Source organism: Nycticebus coucang, chromosome 6 (genome assembly GCF_027406575.1).
Source record: "Nycticebus coucang isolate mNycCou1 chromosome 6, mNycCou1.pri, whole genome shotgun sequence".
NCBI lineage: Eukaryota > Metazoa > Chordata > Mammalia > Primates > Lorisidae > Nycticebus > Nycticebus coucang.
Window position 1 is genome coordinate 134,221,560 of NC_069785.1, and position 19,300 is coordinate 134,240,859.

At 51.7% G+C, this 19,300-nt stretch overlaps 1 protein-coding gene across 1 annotated transcript in view; it reads right to left on the reverse strand.

Moving 5' to 3' along the window:
* Positions 1-18,005, reverse strand: part of ADAMTS15 (ADAM metallopeptidase with thrombospondin type 1 motif 15) — a 24,932-nt gene extending 6,927 nt beyond the window's left edge. Inside the window, exons 1-4 of the mRNA XM_053595641.1 lie at positions 16,939-18,005; positions 6,584-6,716; positions 5,788-5,955; positions 5,240-5,523 (exon numbers count right to left, since the gene is read on the reverse strand). Of these exons, the coding sequence (XP_053451616.1) occupies positions 5,240-5,523; positions 5,788-5,955; positions 6,584-6,716; positions 16,939-17,895 (1,542 nt within the window). The 5' untranslated portion in view covers positions 17,896-18,005. The remainder of the gene's footprint in view (positions 1-5,239; positions 5,524-5,787; positions 5,956-6,583; positions 6,717-16,938) is intronic.
* Between the last annotated feature and the right edge of the window lie 1,295 nt (positions 18,006-19,300).

Here is a 19,300-nt window from a genome sequence, read left to right on the forward strand (position 1 = left end):
CAAACCAGTCTCAAGTTCCATCAGGAGCTACGCTGGAGAGAGTGTCACTACAAGCAGTTCAACCGTTTGTGTTAAGAGGAGGTGGAGTTAAGACACTATTAAGTGGGCGGCGCCTGTGGCTCAGTGAGTAGGGCAACGGCCCCATATGCCAAGGGTGGCGGGTTCAAACCCGGCCCCGGCCAAACTGCAACCAAAAAATAGCCGGGCGTTGTGGCGGGCGCCTGTAGTCCCAGCTGCTCGGGAGGCTGAGGCAAGAGAATCGCTTAAGCCCAGGAGTTGGAGGTTGCTGTGAGCCGTGTGACGCCACGGCACTCTACCGAGGGCAATAAAGTGAAACTCTGTCTCTACAAAAAAAAAAAAAAAAGACACTATTAAGCAATCCTAAAACTCTTGTCTCTTTGGCCTTGGGGTGAATTATGCAGTAGGGGATTTTTACGCAGTTTTTTTTGTTTGTTTGTTTTGTTTTTTTTTCTTTTTTTTTGAGACAAAGTCTCAAGCTGTTGCTCACAGCAAGCTCAGACTCTTGGGCTTAAGCGATTCTCTTGCCTCAGCCTCCCAAATAACTGGGACTACAGGCGCCCACCATAATGCCCAGCTATTTTTTTGTTGTTGTAGCAGTTGCCATTGTTGTTTTAGCCGGGCTGGGTTGGAACCCACCAGCCGCAGTGTATGTGGCCGGCACCCTACCCAGTGAGCTACAGGCCCTGCCCTTTATAGGATTTTTTTTAAGAGGATAGAGAAGGGAGAAAAATATATAGTCATCATTATGGATTTCTAAGATGACAATAAAGTGGGTTTTCACCCCCTGAACACACATCAGTTGGGCAATAGACAAAATGCCAGGTTGTAAAAGCCTGGGGTTAAACCCGTGTCACCGATCACCCGTCAAGTGCGGAGCCCACATGGAGCTGATCAGGAACCGGCTGTGTGCAATGTGATGCTCTAACTTACAGATGGGTTCAGCATGTTCACTCTGCCGTCCTCCTGTCCCTTCATTCCTGCTCCATTGTGTCAACATGTCTGTTTGATCCCATAAAAACAAAACCCACTTTCCCTTTACCCTGCTTTCTCCTCATTTAGTGTCCCACCTCCTTCCTTGCTCTCATTCCACATCCTCGCTCCTCACTGCCCCTGTCACACCACGGCAGCTGCCCTCTCACAAGTCAGCAGCGGCCTTCTGCAGACCAACAGTCTGAGCCAGGCCTTCTTCCCTCTAATTCTTCTCCAGGACTCAATCAACACCGTTCCTGCACTTTTCTCACCTGCTCATGGGAAAAAACGTCACTGTGCTCCACCCTGTGCCATTCCTTGCTGGGCTCCTGTTCATTCACCCAGCACCTGCTGACCTCCTACTACGGGACACCACATGCGGCAAGTCCCTGCCATCAAAGCAATTACAGCCTACTGGAGGGGAAGCAGAAAATCAAAATAAGCCTGTGCATGTGGAGAGTTGGATGGGGGGGCGGGGGTGAGGGTTGGGAAGGGCCTTGGTGAGGGGGCTGCTCTGGACTAGGGGGTCAGGGAGAGCTCACTTGCATGGGGGTAACAGGAAAAGCACATTCTGCGTATAGGGAGCACGTGCAAAGGCCCTGAGGAGGCTTGTGCCTGGAGTGCTCCAGCATCTCTGGACCAAGTGAGCCAGGCAGAAGATCAGGACACAAAGGCAGAGGGGGCCAGGCCCTCCAAGGGCTCCCAGCAGAGAAGCGGCAGAATCCAACTTCCATCTCAAACAGATCCCACAGGCAGCTGCCGTGGGAATAGTCGGTAAAGAGTGAGATATGCCCTAGGGAGCCACTGCAGAGACCCTGGGGAGGGGTGGCGGCGTGAAGCAGGCTGGGAGCAGATCGAGTGGGGAGAGACGGTTAGATTCTGTGGTGTGTGGGAGAAGAGGGTTTGGGCATGAGCAAGCAGAATGTGGGGGTAGCAGGGCAGGCTCAGGGGAAACGGCCAGAAGCTCAGTTTTGCTGACGCTAGTTTTAAGGTGCTGGTCAGGTGTCCAGTGGGGACATCCCAATTCACCTCCACATGCCACTCTGCAGGTCAGGACAGAGGCGTGGGCTGAGGTACAATGTGGGTGTCTTCAAGCCATAAAGGACACTTACTGCCCTGGTCTTGATATGTCACCTCAGAGTCAGAGAGTGGGCAGTGACAAGGGCAGGGATGGGGCCCTGCAGCACTCCACCCTTCAGACGAGAGAGTGCCAGAAAGCACGGGCTGAGGAGACTGGGGGCAGCCGGGAGGAGGAGCAAACCCAGAGGTCGTAGGCCTGGGATGGGGACAGGGAGTCACGGGCGCCTCAAAAGGCTCTAGCAGCTCGGGCAGTGTGGAGAAAGGGGACAGTCACTGACTTCAGCAGCATGGAGGACTTTGGGGGCCTCAATAAGAGCTATTTTGGAGGAGTGGTGGGAGTGAAAGCCTGACCAGGATGGGCTCCCAAGAAAAGCTGGGAGGCGAGGATTGGAGAGAGCCTTTCAAAGAGTGCTGCTGTGAAGGGGCCAGAGAAACAGACCTCAAAAAAAAGGAGGGAAGTAGAATCATGAGAAGACAGGAAAAAGGACAGCAAGTTTGTATCCTAAGAGGAATGAATCAACTTGGGGTGGGAGCGGGCGCAGTGGCTCACACCTATAGTCCTAACACTCTGGGAGGCAGAGGCAGGTGGAATGCTTGAGCTCAGGAGTTGGAGACCAGTCTGAGCAAGAGCAAGACCCTGTCTCTACTAAAACTAGAAAAACTAGCCAGACGTGTGGTGGGCACCTGTAGTCCCAGCTACTCGGGAGTCTGAGGCAAGAGGATTGCTTGAGCCCAAGAGTTTGAGGTTGCTGTGAGCTCAACCCAGCACTCTACCCAGGGTGACGGAGACTCTGTCTCAAAAAAAAGTAGTGGGGGGTGAAACTCGTACTGCAGGAGACAGAGAGAACTGATAAGCAGTGAAAATTCCAAGGCAGAGCACACAGCACAGCCTCAGCCCCGAGCGCAGACAATTTGCCCTCTGTAAAGGGGGATAGACTGGGGGCCGGGCCATGGACACAGAAGCAGGTCAGGTGGCAGAGGTGCTGGGGGAGTTGGTGGAATTTCTTTTCTGATGACTTAATTGCTTTTTTTCTTAGGGAAACAGAAAGAAAGATCACTAGTGAGAGTTAAAATGCTTTGGGAATGGGAGGAGGAGGTGAAGTGTACCTGATGGTTTAGGAGGTTGGGAAATGAAAAATAGGACCCCAGGGCAGCATTATGGGCCCACCTAAGTTTCCAGGTCACGAGTTTAAACTGAGACCAGTGAGCACAATGGCATGTTTTTCTCCAGCCTTACCCGCCTGTGCAAGTACAATTGAGCAGGTGAGTAAGTTGGTTTCAAGCCAGGAGGTGGCTTATCCAAGTGAGTATGACACAGAGAGACAAGGGCAAGGGAGTCAAGAGTGTATGTGAAGGGGTGATTTTAACAAAGGACCATGGACTCTCACCTCACTCGGGAGGTGGTGAGAGACGATGGGGAGGTGGTTGCATCAATGGACTGTGGGCCCAGAGGGAAATGAGGAATTGTTGGAATCCAAAATTTAGAGGGAATGGGCTGGGGAGGTAAGACCTTATGGTCAAAGCGAGATTTTTTGGACCTGGGATCCTTGTATAAGATCAGCTTTGTGATTTGACCCTGCCCAGTTAAGGCGGTGTCCTCTGTGAAGGGCCAAGTTTCAGTCAAAATAAGGTGGTGCAGGGACTGTTCAGAAAAGAGGTTGAAGACATAGTGGGTTTTGCTGATGATAGGCTGAGAATTCCAGAGAATGTGTGGATAATGAGATGATGCCTTTCAGACCACATCTCCTACATCTGATACCCTCTTGACTCATCTCTGCACCCTCCAGCCTCATCTTTCCCCTGGGAGGAGCTAACCTTGACTCACCTGTTCTCAGAGCCTCCAAGTACAAACCCTCAGCCCAGCCTGGTGCCACAGGCTGGCCCCAAACTACCTTCCCAAGACATTTCCCACAGAGTCCTCATCACCCAGCCCTCCAGCTCGTGGGGACCTACCCAGGAGCACCCATGTCCCTGCCTCACTCCATCTCTGCTGTGGGTCCTACTTATCCCTCAGTATCCCTTCACATCTGCCCTCCCCTCAGCATCTTCATGAATCCATCTTCCCCTTCACATCATTATTAATCCCTTGGCCCCTGTTCTCCCATGACATCCTCCCAGGCTTCTGTCCTAACACATAACATACCCCTCTCTGTCTCTCATGAGGCAGTTACATTCCAGCTCCCCCTTGGGACTGTGAGTCCTCTGAGGCATGGCCTGGGCTCTGTTCCTTTCTGCCTACTGCAGAATCTCACACAGTTCCCTGAACTAGTTGCTGCCTAGTAAATGGTTGAAGGTTTAATTAAATATGTACTTAATTAAATATGTATAAAAACAAATGTTTTTAATTATTTTGTACCACACCCATCTCAAGGCAATCAAAGAGGTGCTTGGTGAATGGTGTTTTACAATATTGCCTGGATGCACTCTGAACCAAGTCCCCACCCCCACCCCGGGCTGGGGACAGGGGAGGAGTAGGACCAGTCACCTCCAGGATCAAGGAAGAGGATACACTTTGTATTCCTACCAGAAAGGTACACATATAAATACCTGTGCTACCCCAAAACGAGACCTGAAGACTGGGAAGTTTTTACTGTATTCTAAGAATATTTGGAGTCCTGAATATGTTCTGGTGTAATTGCTACTTCTGTTTATCAGAGGGGGAAAAAAAGTTTTGTTCAATTATGTTTCAGAAAAAAAAAAGCAACAATCACAAAGAAACTGAAGCTTGTTTCAGAAAGTGGCTTGTCCATGGTTTGACCCCATTTCAGCCTGAGCCTTGTTCACTCAGCTCCCTGGGTGTGGATCATGCACAGAAGGAGTGGGTAAGGGAAGACAAGAAGGGGTCAAGGAGTGAGTCAATCCTCACATCAGGGATTGGGCTTTGGGACCAGAGCTCCTCTCCGGGTAGGACAAGGCACAGAGCTCGGGCCTGAGACCCCACTTCCTGTTGAAGGCTTTTCTCATGTGTCTAAGGCTCCACCAAGTCCTCTGACACACTGCAGCTCTTCTCTCCAGTCTTAAAATTTGAAGAGATAGGACTATCGACAGGGCAATGAGGCACAGCACAGCAATACAATACAGTGACAGTCGCAGCCAGTTTCAGTAGATACAGTGACAGAGCACCGGTCCCCCAGCAGTCCGCCACATGCTGGCTCCAGCACTCACTCACCCTGTATTTGCTGAGGTTGTGTCTCTCCACACAGGTCCCCTTGAGGCAGAACTTGCCCTCTCCACAGCCGGTGCCATCTGCCCAGGGAAAGTGGCGTGTCTGGCACACCATCTGCCCCTTGGCCTTGCCAGTGCACCACAGCTTGGTACAGTACTGCATGTAAGGACAGGGCTTGGAGCCCACACCAAAGGCCAGCTCACACTGCTGGCTCAGGGTGTAGCTGGCACCCGGCAGGTCCTCGGGCAGGGAGATGGGTTTGCTGGGCTGGTCCAGGAGACAGTCACCTGCAGAGAGCCAAAGACGGTCATCAAGGTGACCTGAGGAAGGTGAGGTTTGGCCAGCTCAGATCCAAGTGGTAGAGAGCTAATGGACCAACAGGCAACTGGAATAGCCTCATGTCAGAGCCCAACTCCTAGAGGTCACACACCTAAGGTTCAGAGGACAGACTGCATCTCCATTGGTGACGCCAGCGAAGCCCCTTCCCAGCCAGCCCCATTCCTCTCCACTGCCTGGCTTACCGTGCCCATCCTCTCCACCACCTGGCTTACCATGCCCACTGTCCAGGAAGTCAGTGATAATGGCAGCACTGCAGGCTGACCACGGGTTGGCACGGTCGATCTGGATGAGGGTTGGGGACATCATGTGGTTGGCTCGGAGCTTCCCAAACACCTCTTCACACACCTTCACATTGTCATGGGGCATGTTGAACACGTGTCCTGTGGGGCAAGGCAAGAGGTCTCAGAGGGTGGAGCCAGGCTATGCAGAGCAGGTGGGAGGAGCCAGGCTATGCAGATCAAGCCAGAGGGGCCAGGCTATGCAGAGAATGTGGGAAGGGCCAGGCTATGCAGAGCACGTGGGAGGGGCCAGGCTATGCAGAGCAGGCAGGAGAGGCCAGGCTATGCAGAGCAGTTTGGGGCCAGGGGTGTCGAGGGAGGAACAAGGACTCTGGAGAGCCCGTGTTGACAGTTTTCAGGCTGAGGTCATTTCCACCTATTGATAAACTGCTTTGCAAATACCCTAAAGACCAGGTTCCTGTGTTTCTGTCCCCCCCATTGGCTGTGGGCTCCATGGAGACAGTGTCCAGGATTATTGATATATTCTCCCCCATGGTACCTACGTGATCAACTACTCTACAGAGGAGCGCAGACCCCTTAACTGGGCTAGAAAACGGAAACAAAGCCACTTCCAAGGCAGACCTGGGCCCTAAGAAGGGACGCCCTAAGACTTCAGAGCATCAGAGAGCAGAGACAAATGTCTTCCCACCCTCCAAGCGCCTTGAGCAAATCCAGAAAGGCCCCAGAGGGGAGCTCTTCTCCCCTAGATCCAAGAGCGCGGCAGCCTCACCTAGCTCATGTGCGGTGGTGAAGGCTGAAGGGAGCCCGTCATCCTCGATGACAGAGCAGCTTCTCTTGGGGTCACACATGGTGCCCACGTCAGCCATGCCCAGGGTGTCGCAGGTGGTGGCTCCGCACAGGTCCTGCCAGGTGGGGGAGAAGCAGAAGCCAGCCCGAAGTTAGAGACAGTGACAGAAGGGACCTGAAGGGAAGAAAGGGCATCCAGAGGACGGTCCAGTTCATCCCATCCAACCCTCACCAGGCCCAGCATCATCCAGCCCAGCCCTTTATCCTAGGGGCTTGTGGGGTGCTCGTGGAATCCAACCAGGCACAGGGAGGATGGCTCAGGAAGAAAGCTCTGTGGCTTGCTAAGAAGATTCCGCCCACATCCTACCCAGGGCGTTCTTCTGGGAAGAAATTAGGAGATATGAAATTAAAATGCAAGGGCCACTGCTTTTTACAAAGACAGACTTCCAGACCAGAGAAATGGTGACTCGCACAGCCCAGGGAGGTCACAGCTCCTGGAGGCAGGTGGGGGTGGAAGGCAACCAGGTTCCCCAGAGCAGCTTCAAGCAGCCGCAGTCCTTGCTCGGCTGCTTTTTGGACAACCATGAATTAAGTTGAGATTCTCAGCCAAAGAGTCACTGGCCAAAGACCCACCCCTGCCAGAGACTTGGCTTCCCAGGGCTGGGAGGAAGCGGAGTGAGGAGGCTATAAGCCACGGTCTGGACACAGCTCAGTTGGCTGCAGGCGCTCCAGGGGACCACTGGCTCAAAGGCTGCTAGGAAGAACAGATAAATCAAACAGATCGTCACCTAAGCAGGAGGGTCCCTTGTTCTGTACTGAAGCTCAACTTCCTGCAGAAGCATGGGCTTCCAGAGGCAAACCCAGATTGGAAATATTTCCAGGGAGCGCAGAGGGCAAAATGGATCTTCTGGGGTGAGTAGCTCAGAGAACGTTTTGAGCATACAGGCCAGCCACACATCCAGAGCCCATAAGAGCCCAGGAGTCAGAATAGGATAAGACACGTGTGTACATTCTGCTCCTCTTGAGAAGACATGTTGCCACAGGGATGCTCACATTCTCTTCATAATGTCGCTGCCTTTAAGGCACAAGGCACTCCGTGGTGTATGAGAAACTGCACGCACGTCCCTCATCATAATAGCACCATCTGATGAAGCAGAGGTGTTATACCTATTCATCAAAGGTGCACGCGGAAGCTCATGGTCACAGTTAATTACAGCCAGGATTTATTAAAGGTTGACACTATGCATGCACTTTGCACACACGACCCTATTTAATCCTCGAGACACCCACTGAAATAATGACTATGATCATTGCCTCCCAAAGACTGAAGCTCAAAGTGGTTCAAGGCACAGAGCAGACACAGGCGCTGAGTGTATGACGGGAACGCAGTGCTCTTTCCTCCACGTCACAGCTACCTGCCCGCCACTGCTGAGACAGTGCTCAGAAGAAGGAGCTGTCGTTCCCTGTGGGAGCCCAAGGGCTCACGTAAACACACTCACAGAGCTGAGCTCAGCTCTGTTTCTCTGCAGGCCTGCACATCTGCATGCGTGTGCACATGTATGCGTGTCAGCATGCATGTGCGTGCATGTCTACGTGCATGGGGTGAAGCGGGTAGTAGCACCGTGACCACCCAAAGACATGGGAGGAAAAGTGGTCATAGTACAGAAAATCAGCAAAATTTAATCCAAAGCACTCAGAAGTTTACCGCCTGAGCAGTCAAACTTGGCTTCCCACAGTCAGGTGACAGTCACACCTCCTAATGAGTTAACAGTTATTCTGAGGATGACCAAGCTGAACCCAGGTACGCAGGCGTCAGCAAGAGGAGGCATGCATGCTCAGCCCTGGCTTGCTGCCTGCGCTTACCTACCATACTTCTCATCTCAGTTTCCTTCAAAATGCCCTTCTCGTCCCATTTTCCTTCCCTTTTCAAAGACTCACTCTCCCAGAAAGTTCTCCTTCCCCTATGTCCTGAAACCTAGAAAACAACCACTGTCAAAACTCAGGCTGGCCCACTCAGAAGTTCAGGGAATGTGCTGGGGACGATCACAGCTCAGTTTATGAATGGGGGTGGGGGTGGGGCAAGGCTAGGAAGGAAGGGATGGGGGGGACAATGGGGCCTGTGTGTCCCTAGACACTGGAGTATAGCTTCCTGACAAAGGTTAGGTCTCTGGAAATTCTAGCCTAATGGCTGCAGCCTGCAGGGGAGCCTGTGATGCAGGCCCACCCCGTGACCTCTGGACCACCCTGCAAACTCCCTGTGGCCTTCTGTAAGGGAGGCAGGGGAGGGGGCCCTGGAATAAGAATCAAGAATTGTCTGGTTTGGGGCCTGTCACTAAGTAGATGTGTGACTTGGGACAAGCCCCTTCTCTACTCACGGCCTCAGTTCGCTATTCTGGGGAAGGGCCAGTCTACAGCTAAACCTGGACTGGTGGGTGCTTTAAACCTCTGCTCCTCCCCCAGGCCCAGAGCACTCAGCCCCTTCTGGCCCTGTAGGTTATAAATGGAATGCACAGAGTGAAATACTTTTAAAATGGAAGGAATTCTTGAGGGAAATCTTGTCTACCAACCCAAGTCGCATAGTTGACAGCACTAAGGCACATGAAAATGAAGGGCACCCATGTGGAGACTCAGAGTCCTGACCCCGTCTAGAAATAGCTAGACCCAAATGAGAGCTCAGGCTGGGACCCCCGGGGCTGCTGGAGCTCAGCTGCCCTGCACCCACCGCCGTGGCTGGGAAGTCGAGGAGGGTGGATTCTCTCTGGAGCAAAGACATGCAGCTGCAGGCCCTTCCTGGCCAGGAGCAACCTGTTCTTTCCATCAAGAAATCCCGATTTCCCTGGATCAAACAAGAGGAACAAGGAAAGAGCTGGCAGGTTTCCTGAGGGTGAGGGTGTAGCTGAGAGCGGCCGCCCTGCAGTCACCAGGGCCTTCACTGAGGGAAGATGCAGCCATTTGGGGCCAGGGGCTCTGCCTGGACCTCTTCCTCCAGCCAGGAGCTGAATGCACAGTCGCTGGCCCTTAGTGCTTTGAACGCCTACGAGCAGTCGTACAGGGGCCCAGTGGTGCCTCATCTGTGGCATTGAATGTCTCCACCCTTCTGGAAGGAACTCAGAGGCATTGAAACTGCCTTTAACCTCTTCAGCCCAGACACTTGCCTCCCCAAAACAGACACTGTTCTGGTTCTCCCTCCTAGAACCCAGCCCCCGCCGGCCTCGTTTTCTTCTGACAATTTGCCATTTCTCTTTGTAGCTGCAGCTGCTTTTCTAGATGACCCAAGAAATTATCTTGGCCAAGAACCCAACACTCCCAGACTATTCTTTTCTAATTGTCCCTTCTTATAAAGTAAGGATTGGGGCCACAATTTGAATAAATGAATAAGGATAACACCTTGCAGTGGCCTGATTGGTGTTCAACCAAGTCACTCCATACACCACCCCATCTGTGACTCCCCACCACCTAGCTGGTTCTCCTCAGACCTCCTTCCCTCCCCCCCTCACTTCCCAGGCCTGTACTGAAATGCTCCATGTTTTACAGCAATACACAGAGACAGACATCCATAAAAATCAAGCACATTAATTTTTTTTTTTGGAGCTTTTTGGCCGGGGCTGGTTTTGACCCTGCCACCTCCGGTATATGGGGCCGGCGCCTTACTCCTTGAGCCACAGGCGCCGCCCCCACATTAATTTTTTTTAATGTGGCAAAAGATATACGCATTCTTGCGTAGCCAATTTCATACTTCCCCTGAGTCATAGGCACAAGATCCAGGCACAGACCCGTGACAGCATCCAAACATCTAATGCACAGAACTCTGGAGCTGTCCTCTCATTTTACAGGTGAGGAACCTGAGCTTCAGTGAGTTGAGATTACATACTCAAGGCTGCGTGGCTGGTAAGTGAAAGATGGGGCCCTGAATCCAAAGCTGTGTTCTTTGGTTTAAATCCCCACCAGACTAGTTAGCATACCGTAATTACTAGTGAAAAGCACTCCACACTAGCAACAATACTTCCCCTTTAACTCGTTTTCCATCAGCATCTCTGCCAGGCATCAGTGCATTTCCTCATCCAGCCCCAAAATCCATTTCTGTTTGTAATCCCCAAGGATGGGAGGATCGCTTTACTAGGAGAAATAAAATCTTAACAACTCAGTGCCTGGGCAGTGTGAGTAAGGCTGCCTGGTGAGGAAGAAGATGGTAACACGCCCTGGAAGATTAGTTATTTCTATTAGCAGATTTGGTTTCACTGGCATATAACTCCCTCCAGATGTACAAAATGGTATTATTGCAAGAGACTGACGTAACCAAAACAACACAAATTACCTCAGTGAGGAGGAAGAGGAACCCAAAGCTTGCAAGAAGCCTAAAAATTATCACTTTAAGAGAGAGCACCCAGCAAATATAATGACAATCGCTAACATTTAGTGAGTTGCTGTTACAGGCCAGACACTATCCTGAGAGCTTTGCTGTATTAGCTCATTTAATGCTCACAAGAACTTTATGAGGAAAATACCATTATGTCCCACCTTACAGAAAAGACTCAGAGAAGTTAAGTAACCAGCCCAGGGTCACACATCAAGTGAAAAGTCAGGCAGAGAGGAAGGGGGCAGGGTAAGAACTGACGTCCAGGCAGTGCAGCCTCAGAGCTGAGCCCCTACTCACTCCCAACTGCTGCTGTGCACATGGGCCCCAAGAGTGAAGGGGCTGGGGAACCTCGAGAGGAAAAGATTGTCCACCCCGTACTACCCCCTCCCCATAGCTCAAGCTAGTGCTGGTGGAACTGAGTGAAGAGGGTCCTGGGGAGAGGGAGAGGCGGGGTCCAGACCTGAGAGTGCTCTTGGTGCCGTTCTGGGCCTCACAGGTTGAGCCAGCGCCTGGCTCCTGGCCCCACACTAGCACTGACACACTGACCCCGTCCCTGCTGTGCACCCTGTCTGCTGACTCCAAGGTACATTAAACACACTCCTCCCTGGAGCCCCTCCTTTCTCCAGGGCAAAACCTGATGGCCAAGAGCCAAGATGAAATGCCAGAAGAACCTCATACTCCCTCTCCCAACACTGCAGCCTGACGGCCTTGAAAGTGGGATTAATGATGGGGGGTGGGGGGGTGAGCTGTCTGAGCACCCACAGACACGGGGGTCGTTGCTCTTTTGTCAGCACCTTCCTCCCATGATCACTTACTGAGTGAAACGAACAGGGGCCCACGTAGGGGCTTACAAAGGAGCTTACAGATCAGAAGGATTAGCAAATGCTAGGGTCCATAGTTTCTACACAAACAAACGGGACTATGTAATAAATAAGTGTAAAGTACACTTACAAGGGCAATGGGGCAGAATACTTTAAATCAAGTCTATCCAAAATTTGAATTCTGGTAAGGGTTAAGTTGGGGTAACTATCCCACAACGACAAGAAACATGTATTTGTGCTAATAGTAACTGTCATACTTGAGTGCTATTCTCTCATTTTACAGATAAGGAAACTGAGGCTCCATGGGTTGAGATTACACACCTAAGGCCACATGGCTGGTAAGTGAAGAAAGAGCCCTTGAATCCAAAACTGTATTCTTTGGTCTAAATCCCACCAGACTACTTAGGATACTGTAATTACTGGTGAAAAGCACTCATACCTTATCTTTGCAATAGCCCGTAAGTTAGGTATCATGTTATCATCATTACCCTCATTCTAAGGATGAGGAAGGTGAAGCCCTAATTGCTGGTTAAGCCAATGCCCATGGGTAGGAAGTTCAAGCACCTGAACTCAGACTCAGGTCTGCCTGACCCCAGGCCTGGGTTCTTTCCACTGTGCCACACACCTGAGTCAAGGTATCAAGGCAAAGGGGGGCAGGGGGAAACACAAACAATTACAGAGACCTTCAAAGACAGGGGAATAACAAGACCTAAGGAAGGAGAAAACCTCCCTTGACTGCCAGTGGTTAAAAAAATAAAGAAAAGATTCCCTCCAGCCTTCCTCCCCCATCTTCCAGCATTAAGGTCAGGCTTACTTATTTGGTATAAGTAAGAAAGAAGAGAGAGGGTACTCACCCTACAAGAGAGAGAATAATCAACTCCTTCCTTTCTCTCTTCCCACCCCTTCCCCTCTCCCTCCCAGAAGGAATGATGTTGTGATTCCATTTAGTGACCAAGAATGACAAACTACTAAAGATCAAACCTATCAAGGGCCCCTCTCTCCTAAAACCTTCCAAGGCCTATCTTTGAAAAAGATCCTAATGGTACCATGATTTTTTTTTATTACATTGGGAAATATATGTAATATATTTGTTATTTCATTATTAACTTTTCTTTTTGAGACAGAGTCTCACTATGTCACCCTTGGTAGAGTGCTGTGGCATCACAGCTCACAGCAACCTCAAAGTCTTGGGCTTAAGGGATTCTTTTGCCTCAGCCTCCCAAGTAACTGGGACTACAGGCACCCACCACAATGCCTGGCTATTTTTTTTATTAGATTATAACTGGGTACATTACTGCATTTGATGGAGACTTTACCTCTTTTTATGTTTACATGGATGGAGCTGGATAATATTCTTCTTAGAATAGTATCTCAAGAACAGCTATTTTTTGTTGTTGTTGTTGCAGTTGCCGTTGTTTAGCCGGCCTGGGCTGGGTTTGAACCTGCCAGCCTGGGTGTACGTGGCCAGGGCCCTACCCACTGAGCTACGGGCGCCACCTTTGATTAACTTCTTTCTAATCTGAACACTACATTTCACTGCCCTGTCTCGAGGGCTTTCTTATTATTTCACATGAGGTTCCAGCATGCTGTTCCACTCCGCACAGTAGAGAATGTCTGCCTACAAAATATGTTACCACTCAAGCCAAAACAAGAAGATAGCACCCAGCTCGGGATTGTGAGAGAAAAAATGTCAGTGTCAGAGTATGAACTAAGAAAATAAGAGAGAAAAAAAAGATAACAAAGAGTCTACTGGATGATCCCCAAAGAAGATGAGAGAGGAGGAGAAGGGACCAAGACTGGCATAAAGCAATATTAAGGCCAGGTGCGGTGGCTCATGCTGTAATCCCTGCACTTTAAGGCTGAAGCAAGAGGATTGCTTGAGGCCAGCAGTTCAAAACCAGCCTGAGCAACATAGCAAGACCCCATCTCTACAAAAATATTAAAAATTGGCCAGGCGTGGTTGGACACACCTGTGGTGCCAGTTACTCAGGAGACCAAGATGAGAGGATTGCTTGAGGCCAGACGTTCCAGGCTGCGGTGAGCTATGATTCAGCCTGGGTGACAAAGTGAGACCCTATCTGTACAAAGAAAAAAACAATTAAAATTAAACAAATAAATAAAGTGATACTAAGAGCATCAGAAAAAATAAAATAAATGAAGAGAGAAGAAAGCAGAAAAGCCATAAACTATGAGTCCTAAAAAGCCAAGTTACTTCAAAGGAACCAATGTCACAAAGAGCAAAAGAGATGGTGGAACAGAGTCTAAGGCATCCTATAAGGCAGAAGACAAGTTTCCCTCCATATCTACACTCGTTCTCCAGCCCCGTGCCTTTTCTTCCTCAGCTCCAGAGTTCAGGAGAATGCCCCCCAAGCCCAACCACCCACGGGGCTTCCCACAGAGAAGGCCTCTGTCTGGCACTTAGCACACTATTAAAATTAGCTGTTGCCATCCCCACATACACAGTGAATTCTCAGGAGCCTGAGGCCACATCTTATTAATATTTGTAGCTCTGCAGCTATCCTGGAAATAATAGATGCTCCAATAAGTATTAAAAGATTGTATGAATAAATGAATGAAAGCCATTCTACCACAAAGGATTACCCACATGGCATTGGGCCTAAAGACAGAGCAGTCTTGGGGAGCACAGGCCCACTGAGGCTCAGTGCTAACTGCCTGGCTCCTGCTGCCCAGAGCAACGTGAAGCCAAAGAAACTTTTCTCCTCCTAGAAATAAATGAGAAAAACTCTGGCTCCAACTCTCCACAGATCCTGGTTCCAATCCTGTGCTGACTTCACCCAGCTGTTATGAGCCTGGAGGCTAATCACTTTGAAAAATCAGATGTGCACTCTTTCTTATTCTGAATCTTTAAGTAAATTGGCCCAAATTGTCAAAATACTTGTTATGATCAATGTATTCTCCTTCCCAGACAGTTAAGGGTTCTGGAGACGGCATCTGACTTAGTCTAGAAAGAGCAGCTATTCACTTGTGTTTTCATGGAATACTGTACCTTCCCCCCAGGGGAGTTCAGGAATGAGAAGTTCCCCAAGATTCTCAGAATGCAGCAGGGCCTGAAGTCTGGGCTGGTGAGAGAAGGCGGGGAAGAAGTGTTTACTGTAAAGCACAAAGCACATACCTTGACAATGGACCTGCCAATACAGCTGCCCCACTGTCTGGCTTTGCCCTCTAGACGCCTAAGGGAAAGACAGCTTCTAAAAGTCACATCCTGTCCAGCACTGCTTCTGACCCTGTGGTCATGCATCTTGGACCCATTATGCATGGACAACATAGCCCCTAGGGGTCTAGCACACCCCCCTGAGAAACAGAGGCTGTGGCACTGTTTGGAATGCTTCTTTAAAAGGTGGGGTTCTTCTGACAGCATGGCCTATGTTCCCAGCAGGAGTCCTCTTCCTAGGGCTCATTCCAAAAGCCAGCCTTAGCCACCAGGCTGTAGACACTAGATCTGTTACTTTCAAGCCAGTGAATGATCTCCACAGGGGCATCCCAGGCAGCGGATGGGGCCACAGCTGCTTTGCCCGTTAAGATATCCTGTTCGTGGCATTTGCTTTTTTTCCAACCTCAGCAATCTCACTGATGAGCTGGTCTGTGTGCAGAGGTAGAAACCACCTCCTCTGCAGCTTCCCCATGACTCAGGCAGTGCTTGTAGGGGCTGGGCAGTGGCAGCTCGACAGACCTCACTTGGAAGAATGAGCTTGAGGAAACAGACTCAGGCCAAAGACCTCCCTAGAGAAACCAGGTGGTGGGAGGAGAAGAAGGCTGGGAAAGGAGGAAGTTCAACTCCAGGAAGGGACTAGCTGTGCCAAATGGGTTACTGTGGAAGACTCCAGCTCCAGCTGGTGTGCGCCAGTCCAGCTTTGAGTGGCCATGTGGAAACAGTGGAAGGTTAGGGGTAACTAAGGATTCTGTGCCATCCCCAGAATGCGTGGTTAGGATAATGACAAAACAAGACAAGGGCATGCATTCAAGTCACAGCCCCCAAAATCAGAGGAAGCAGGTCACTTGGATGGCCCTTTTTCTCCCAGCTTCTTGTAGTACATATCTGAGAAATCTCGAGAATCAAAAAACTTTACAGAACCTGATCCCTCCAATGCCTATGCATCTAAAGGTCTACAGATGCATCATTTGAGATAAAATACCAGAGAAAGACTTGAGAGCTGCTTTCCTGGCCTGGGTCTCTCTTTTTAATCCCAGTATCTTCCTAACCTTGCAACTGGAGTCTCCAAATGGTCTTGAGTAGGCTCACCTGACTTTCACCCCAGCAAGGGCAGAAGGGAGAGCCCTCAGTCAAGGGTGGTCATGGGAATTTTAGGGATTTGAAGCAGGAGGAACCTTGCCTTCCCTGCTCCATGCGTACATCTGGGCAAACGAGTCACCCTCTGACAGCATTTGGATCAATTGGAAGAGATTTTCCCAACTCAGCTCCAAGTGAAACTCCACTTGCAACTCCAAGTGAAACAGACCCAGCTCCAAACAGGTGCCCTAACTAAGCTGCCTGTTCAGAATGATCGGCAAGCCCCTGGACTAGGACCAGCAGAGAAGGGTGTGGGAGAAACGGCAATGACTCGGTACTTGTCTGGCCTTTTATTGCAACCCACAAATTGTCCCAATGAGTCCCTCCATCCCAATCCAGGTTTTCCAGGTCCAGAACAACAGATTACCCAAAAGAAATGTAGCAGGTGCTGACCTTGGATCACTTTGCAGTTCTACAGCCAGTGAAAGGAAGCCTCCGAAGAGGCGTCTGAGAGGACTTAGATGCCCTACACCACTGGGCGGACGGTTCCCGCCTCTTCAACGCCATCCTCATAGCGCCTCCTATCGGCCATGGAGGCAAACTGCGGCTCCGGGGCGGCAACTTCCTGGGTCCCTCCCCTTAACTCCTGATGCAGGAGGCGCTGATTGGCCGTGCCAGGCCAACACCTTCCGAGAGAGCGGGGCGCTCCTCCAATGGCGCGGACGCACGTGAGCCCGCGCTCGGCAAAGCCCAGGAGAGGGCTCTCTCTACCTGGAAGCTCCCAAGTTGGAGCGGGAAGAAATCAAGGGAAATCTGAATTCGGTGCGGTACAAAGGGGATTTGAAGAGCTGAGGGTGGTGACCTAAGAGAACGAGGCTATCTGGGTCCCAAGAAGTGGCAGATCAACTCACCTGCCTGGTGAAGAGGATGGCGGTGTCCCAGTACTCAGCGTGCTTGTCACTCACTTTGTTCAGCTTCTTTTGCCAGGCACAGAAGTTGCGCAGAGTCATGGCTGCGTTGCCTGTGACCTTGGGGCCAGCGTCGCGGTCTCCAAGAAGCAACACCTTGACCACGACGATGTTGATGGGGTTGAGGATGCTGGGGTGGCGGTACAGTCGCGCCGCCGTGGCCAGCAGCGTAAGCAGATATTGCTCCAAGTCCGCGCCGTGGAACTTAACCATTGACTCGTCGGCCACGACCAGCGTCTCCACGTACCGCGGAATGGACACGAAGCGCTTGGCGCGCCCGGACCTGCGCCGGCTGCGATTCTCCCCCAAGCGCGCCCGCTGCGGCTTGTAAGGGTCCAGAGCGCGCAGAATGGCGGGGGTCCAGCCTGAGGCCACCCCACACCGAGAGGTGGGGTCTCCAAAAGGCCCGCTGGGAGCACCTCGGCGCTGGAGAAGGTGCGCGCCCTGGCTGTTGCGCTGCGCCCCCGGCGCGCTAGCGTTGGGCAGCGGGCTAATGACATACTCGGCCCCTCGGTAGCCAAAGGCTCCACGTAGCCCCCCGCACAGGCTCACAGCGGCGAACGAGTCGGGCTCAGCGTTCACATCCCCAGAGTAGAAGCAGCGTCGCAGGTCTGAAGGGCTCCCAGTGAGCCCCTGGAGGGGGGCACCCAAATGCTCAGTGGCGAAGGCGGGCGCCAAAAACTGAGCATCCGGCGTCAGGTGTAGGTAAAAATCCTCTTGAAATGCTGTGATCTGAAAAATAAGTCCCTGATCCCCGGAGTCCTCGGGACCCGGCCGGTAGTAGTGGCGGCCGTTGATGTCCGGATCCAGTCGGATAGGAACAACTACCTCCCTCTCTGGCTCAGAGCCGCCGGCGGGTCGCGCGGCCACAGCCAAGGCTAAGATGCCCAGCAGAAGCATGGCGCCCGGCAGCGCACAGCTGCGCTCCGGGAAGGGGCTTGTCCGACTCCCCGGACGCGGACGCGGTCTCCGTGCAGCCGGCACACTGGAACTACCAACGCTCCGAGACAGCCGGCAGCTCCCAGAAAGGAGAGCAAAGGGAGGGAGACGCCTCCCAGAGCGGCGAGCGTGCACCCGGCAGCCCGCGCCTCCTACCTGTGCCTTTCCAAGCGGAGCGCGCCCTGGGAGCTTAAGCGCAATCGCTGTCAAGTGCAAGGACGAAAATTTGCAGCCGAGAACTAGCGGGAGGTGCTGGGCGGCTTCTCGAAACCGCAGCCACTCGAAGCACAGCTAACCAGGCGCTGGGTGAGCCTATTAAAGGCCCCCTCCTCTTTGGACTGCCCAGTTGGCGCCCCTCCTTTCTTTCCCCTCCCAGAGCTCGCAGGCCGGAGCCTTCGGGGGCCACCGGAGAACTCGGTCCCGCCTCCAGAGCCGAGAGCCACTTGGCGGGGAGGGAGTGGCGTTGAGCTGAGGCAGAAGGCGTGGGCTGGCCAGAGAAACCAGCGCTGAAGTCTAGGTTCGCGTTTCGCCCTGGGTTATGCCCCAGTGCCCTGACACACCAGTCGCCACTGCCCCGGTGGACCTCACCCGCAGCTCAGGTCAGGAGTCAGCAATGGGAGCTCCCCGTAGACCCCTCCCCAGGCTCACCTGCTCTCTCCTGTTGCAGCATCCCTGCTGTTTCTTAACCACAGAGTCCTCCTAGAAGACCCAGAATCAAGAATTCTCCCTGTAAATGTCCCATTGCCAGAAGAGCATTTCTAGGAACATGGAGACCCCTTCTCAAACGCGGGGCTACTGGGACCCAGGGCCTGCCCAGGACAGGGGTGTTCTGTATGGGCTGGTGCAGACTGCTTGATTTTCAGGAACTTTGCCAGCCAGCTGTTAAACACAGTCATGTTTTTGAATTAAATTATATATATTTACAATGAACCAAATTATATTTTAAACAAAGGCAATACATTACTCAAAGCTTTATTATTTGTATCTTGAGCCACCAGAGCCACCAACCTTCTGGGGCACCTATCTAATCCCAGAGAAAAAGATAAATAAATTTTTTTAAAAAGAGCAAAGGGAGGTGGAAACAGGAAGCACTTAGTAAGTGGGGTGCTGCTCTGCAACCCCCCAGAAGGGCTGTCACAATGAACACTTGGAGAATAGATTCCATGGAAGTATTTCCACCATCTGAACAGGCAAATGCTCCCAATCTGGGGCTGGGGAAGATTGATGCAGGTTAAACATTCCCCTGCCTAAAGATGTCAGAGCAGGTGCTGGGGCTGCCAGTACTAGGCAAAGAGTTGCCCTCAAGCCAGGAAGGGGCTCTGAGATTCCTCCATGAGATTTTCTGATTTGATTGGCAACCCTGTGC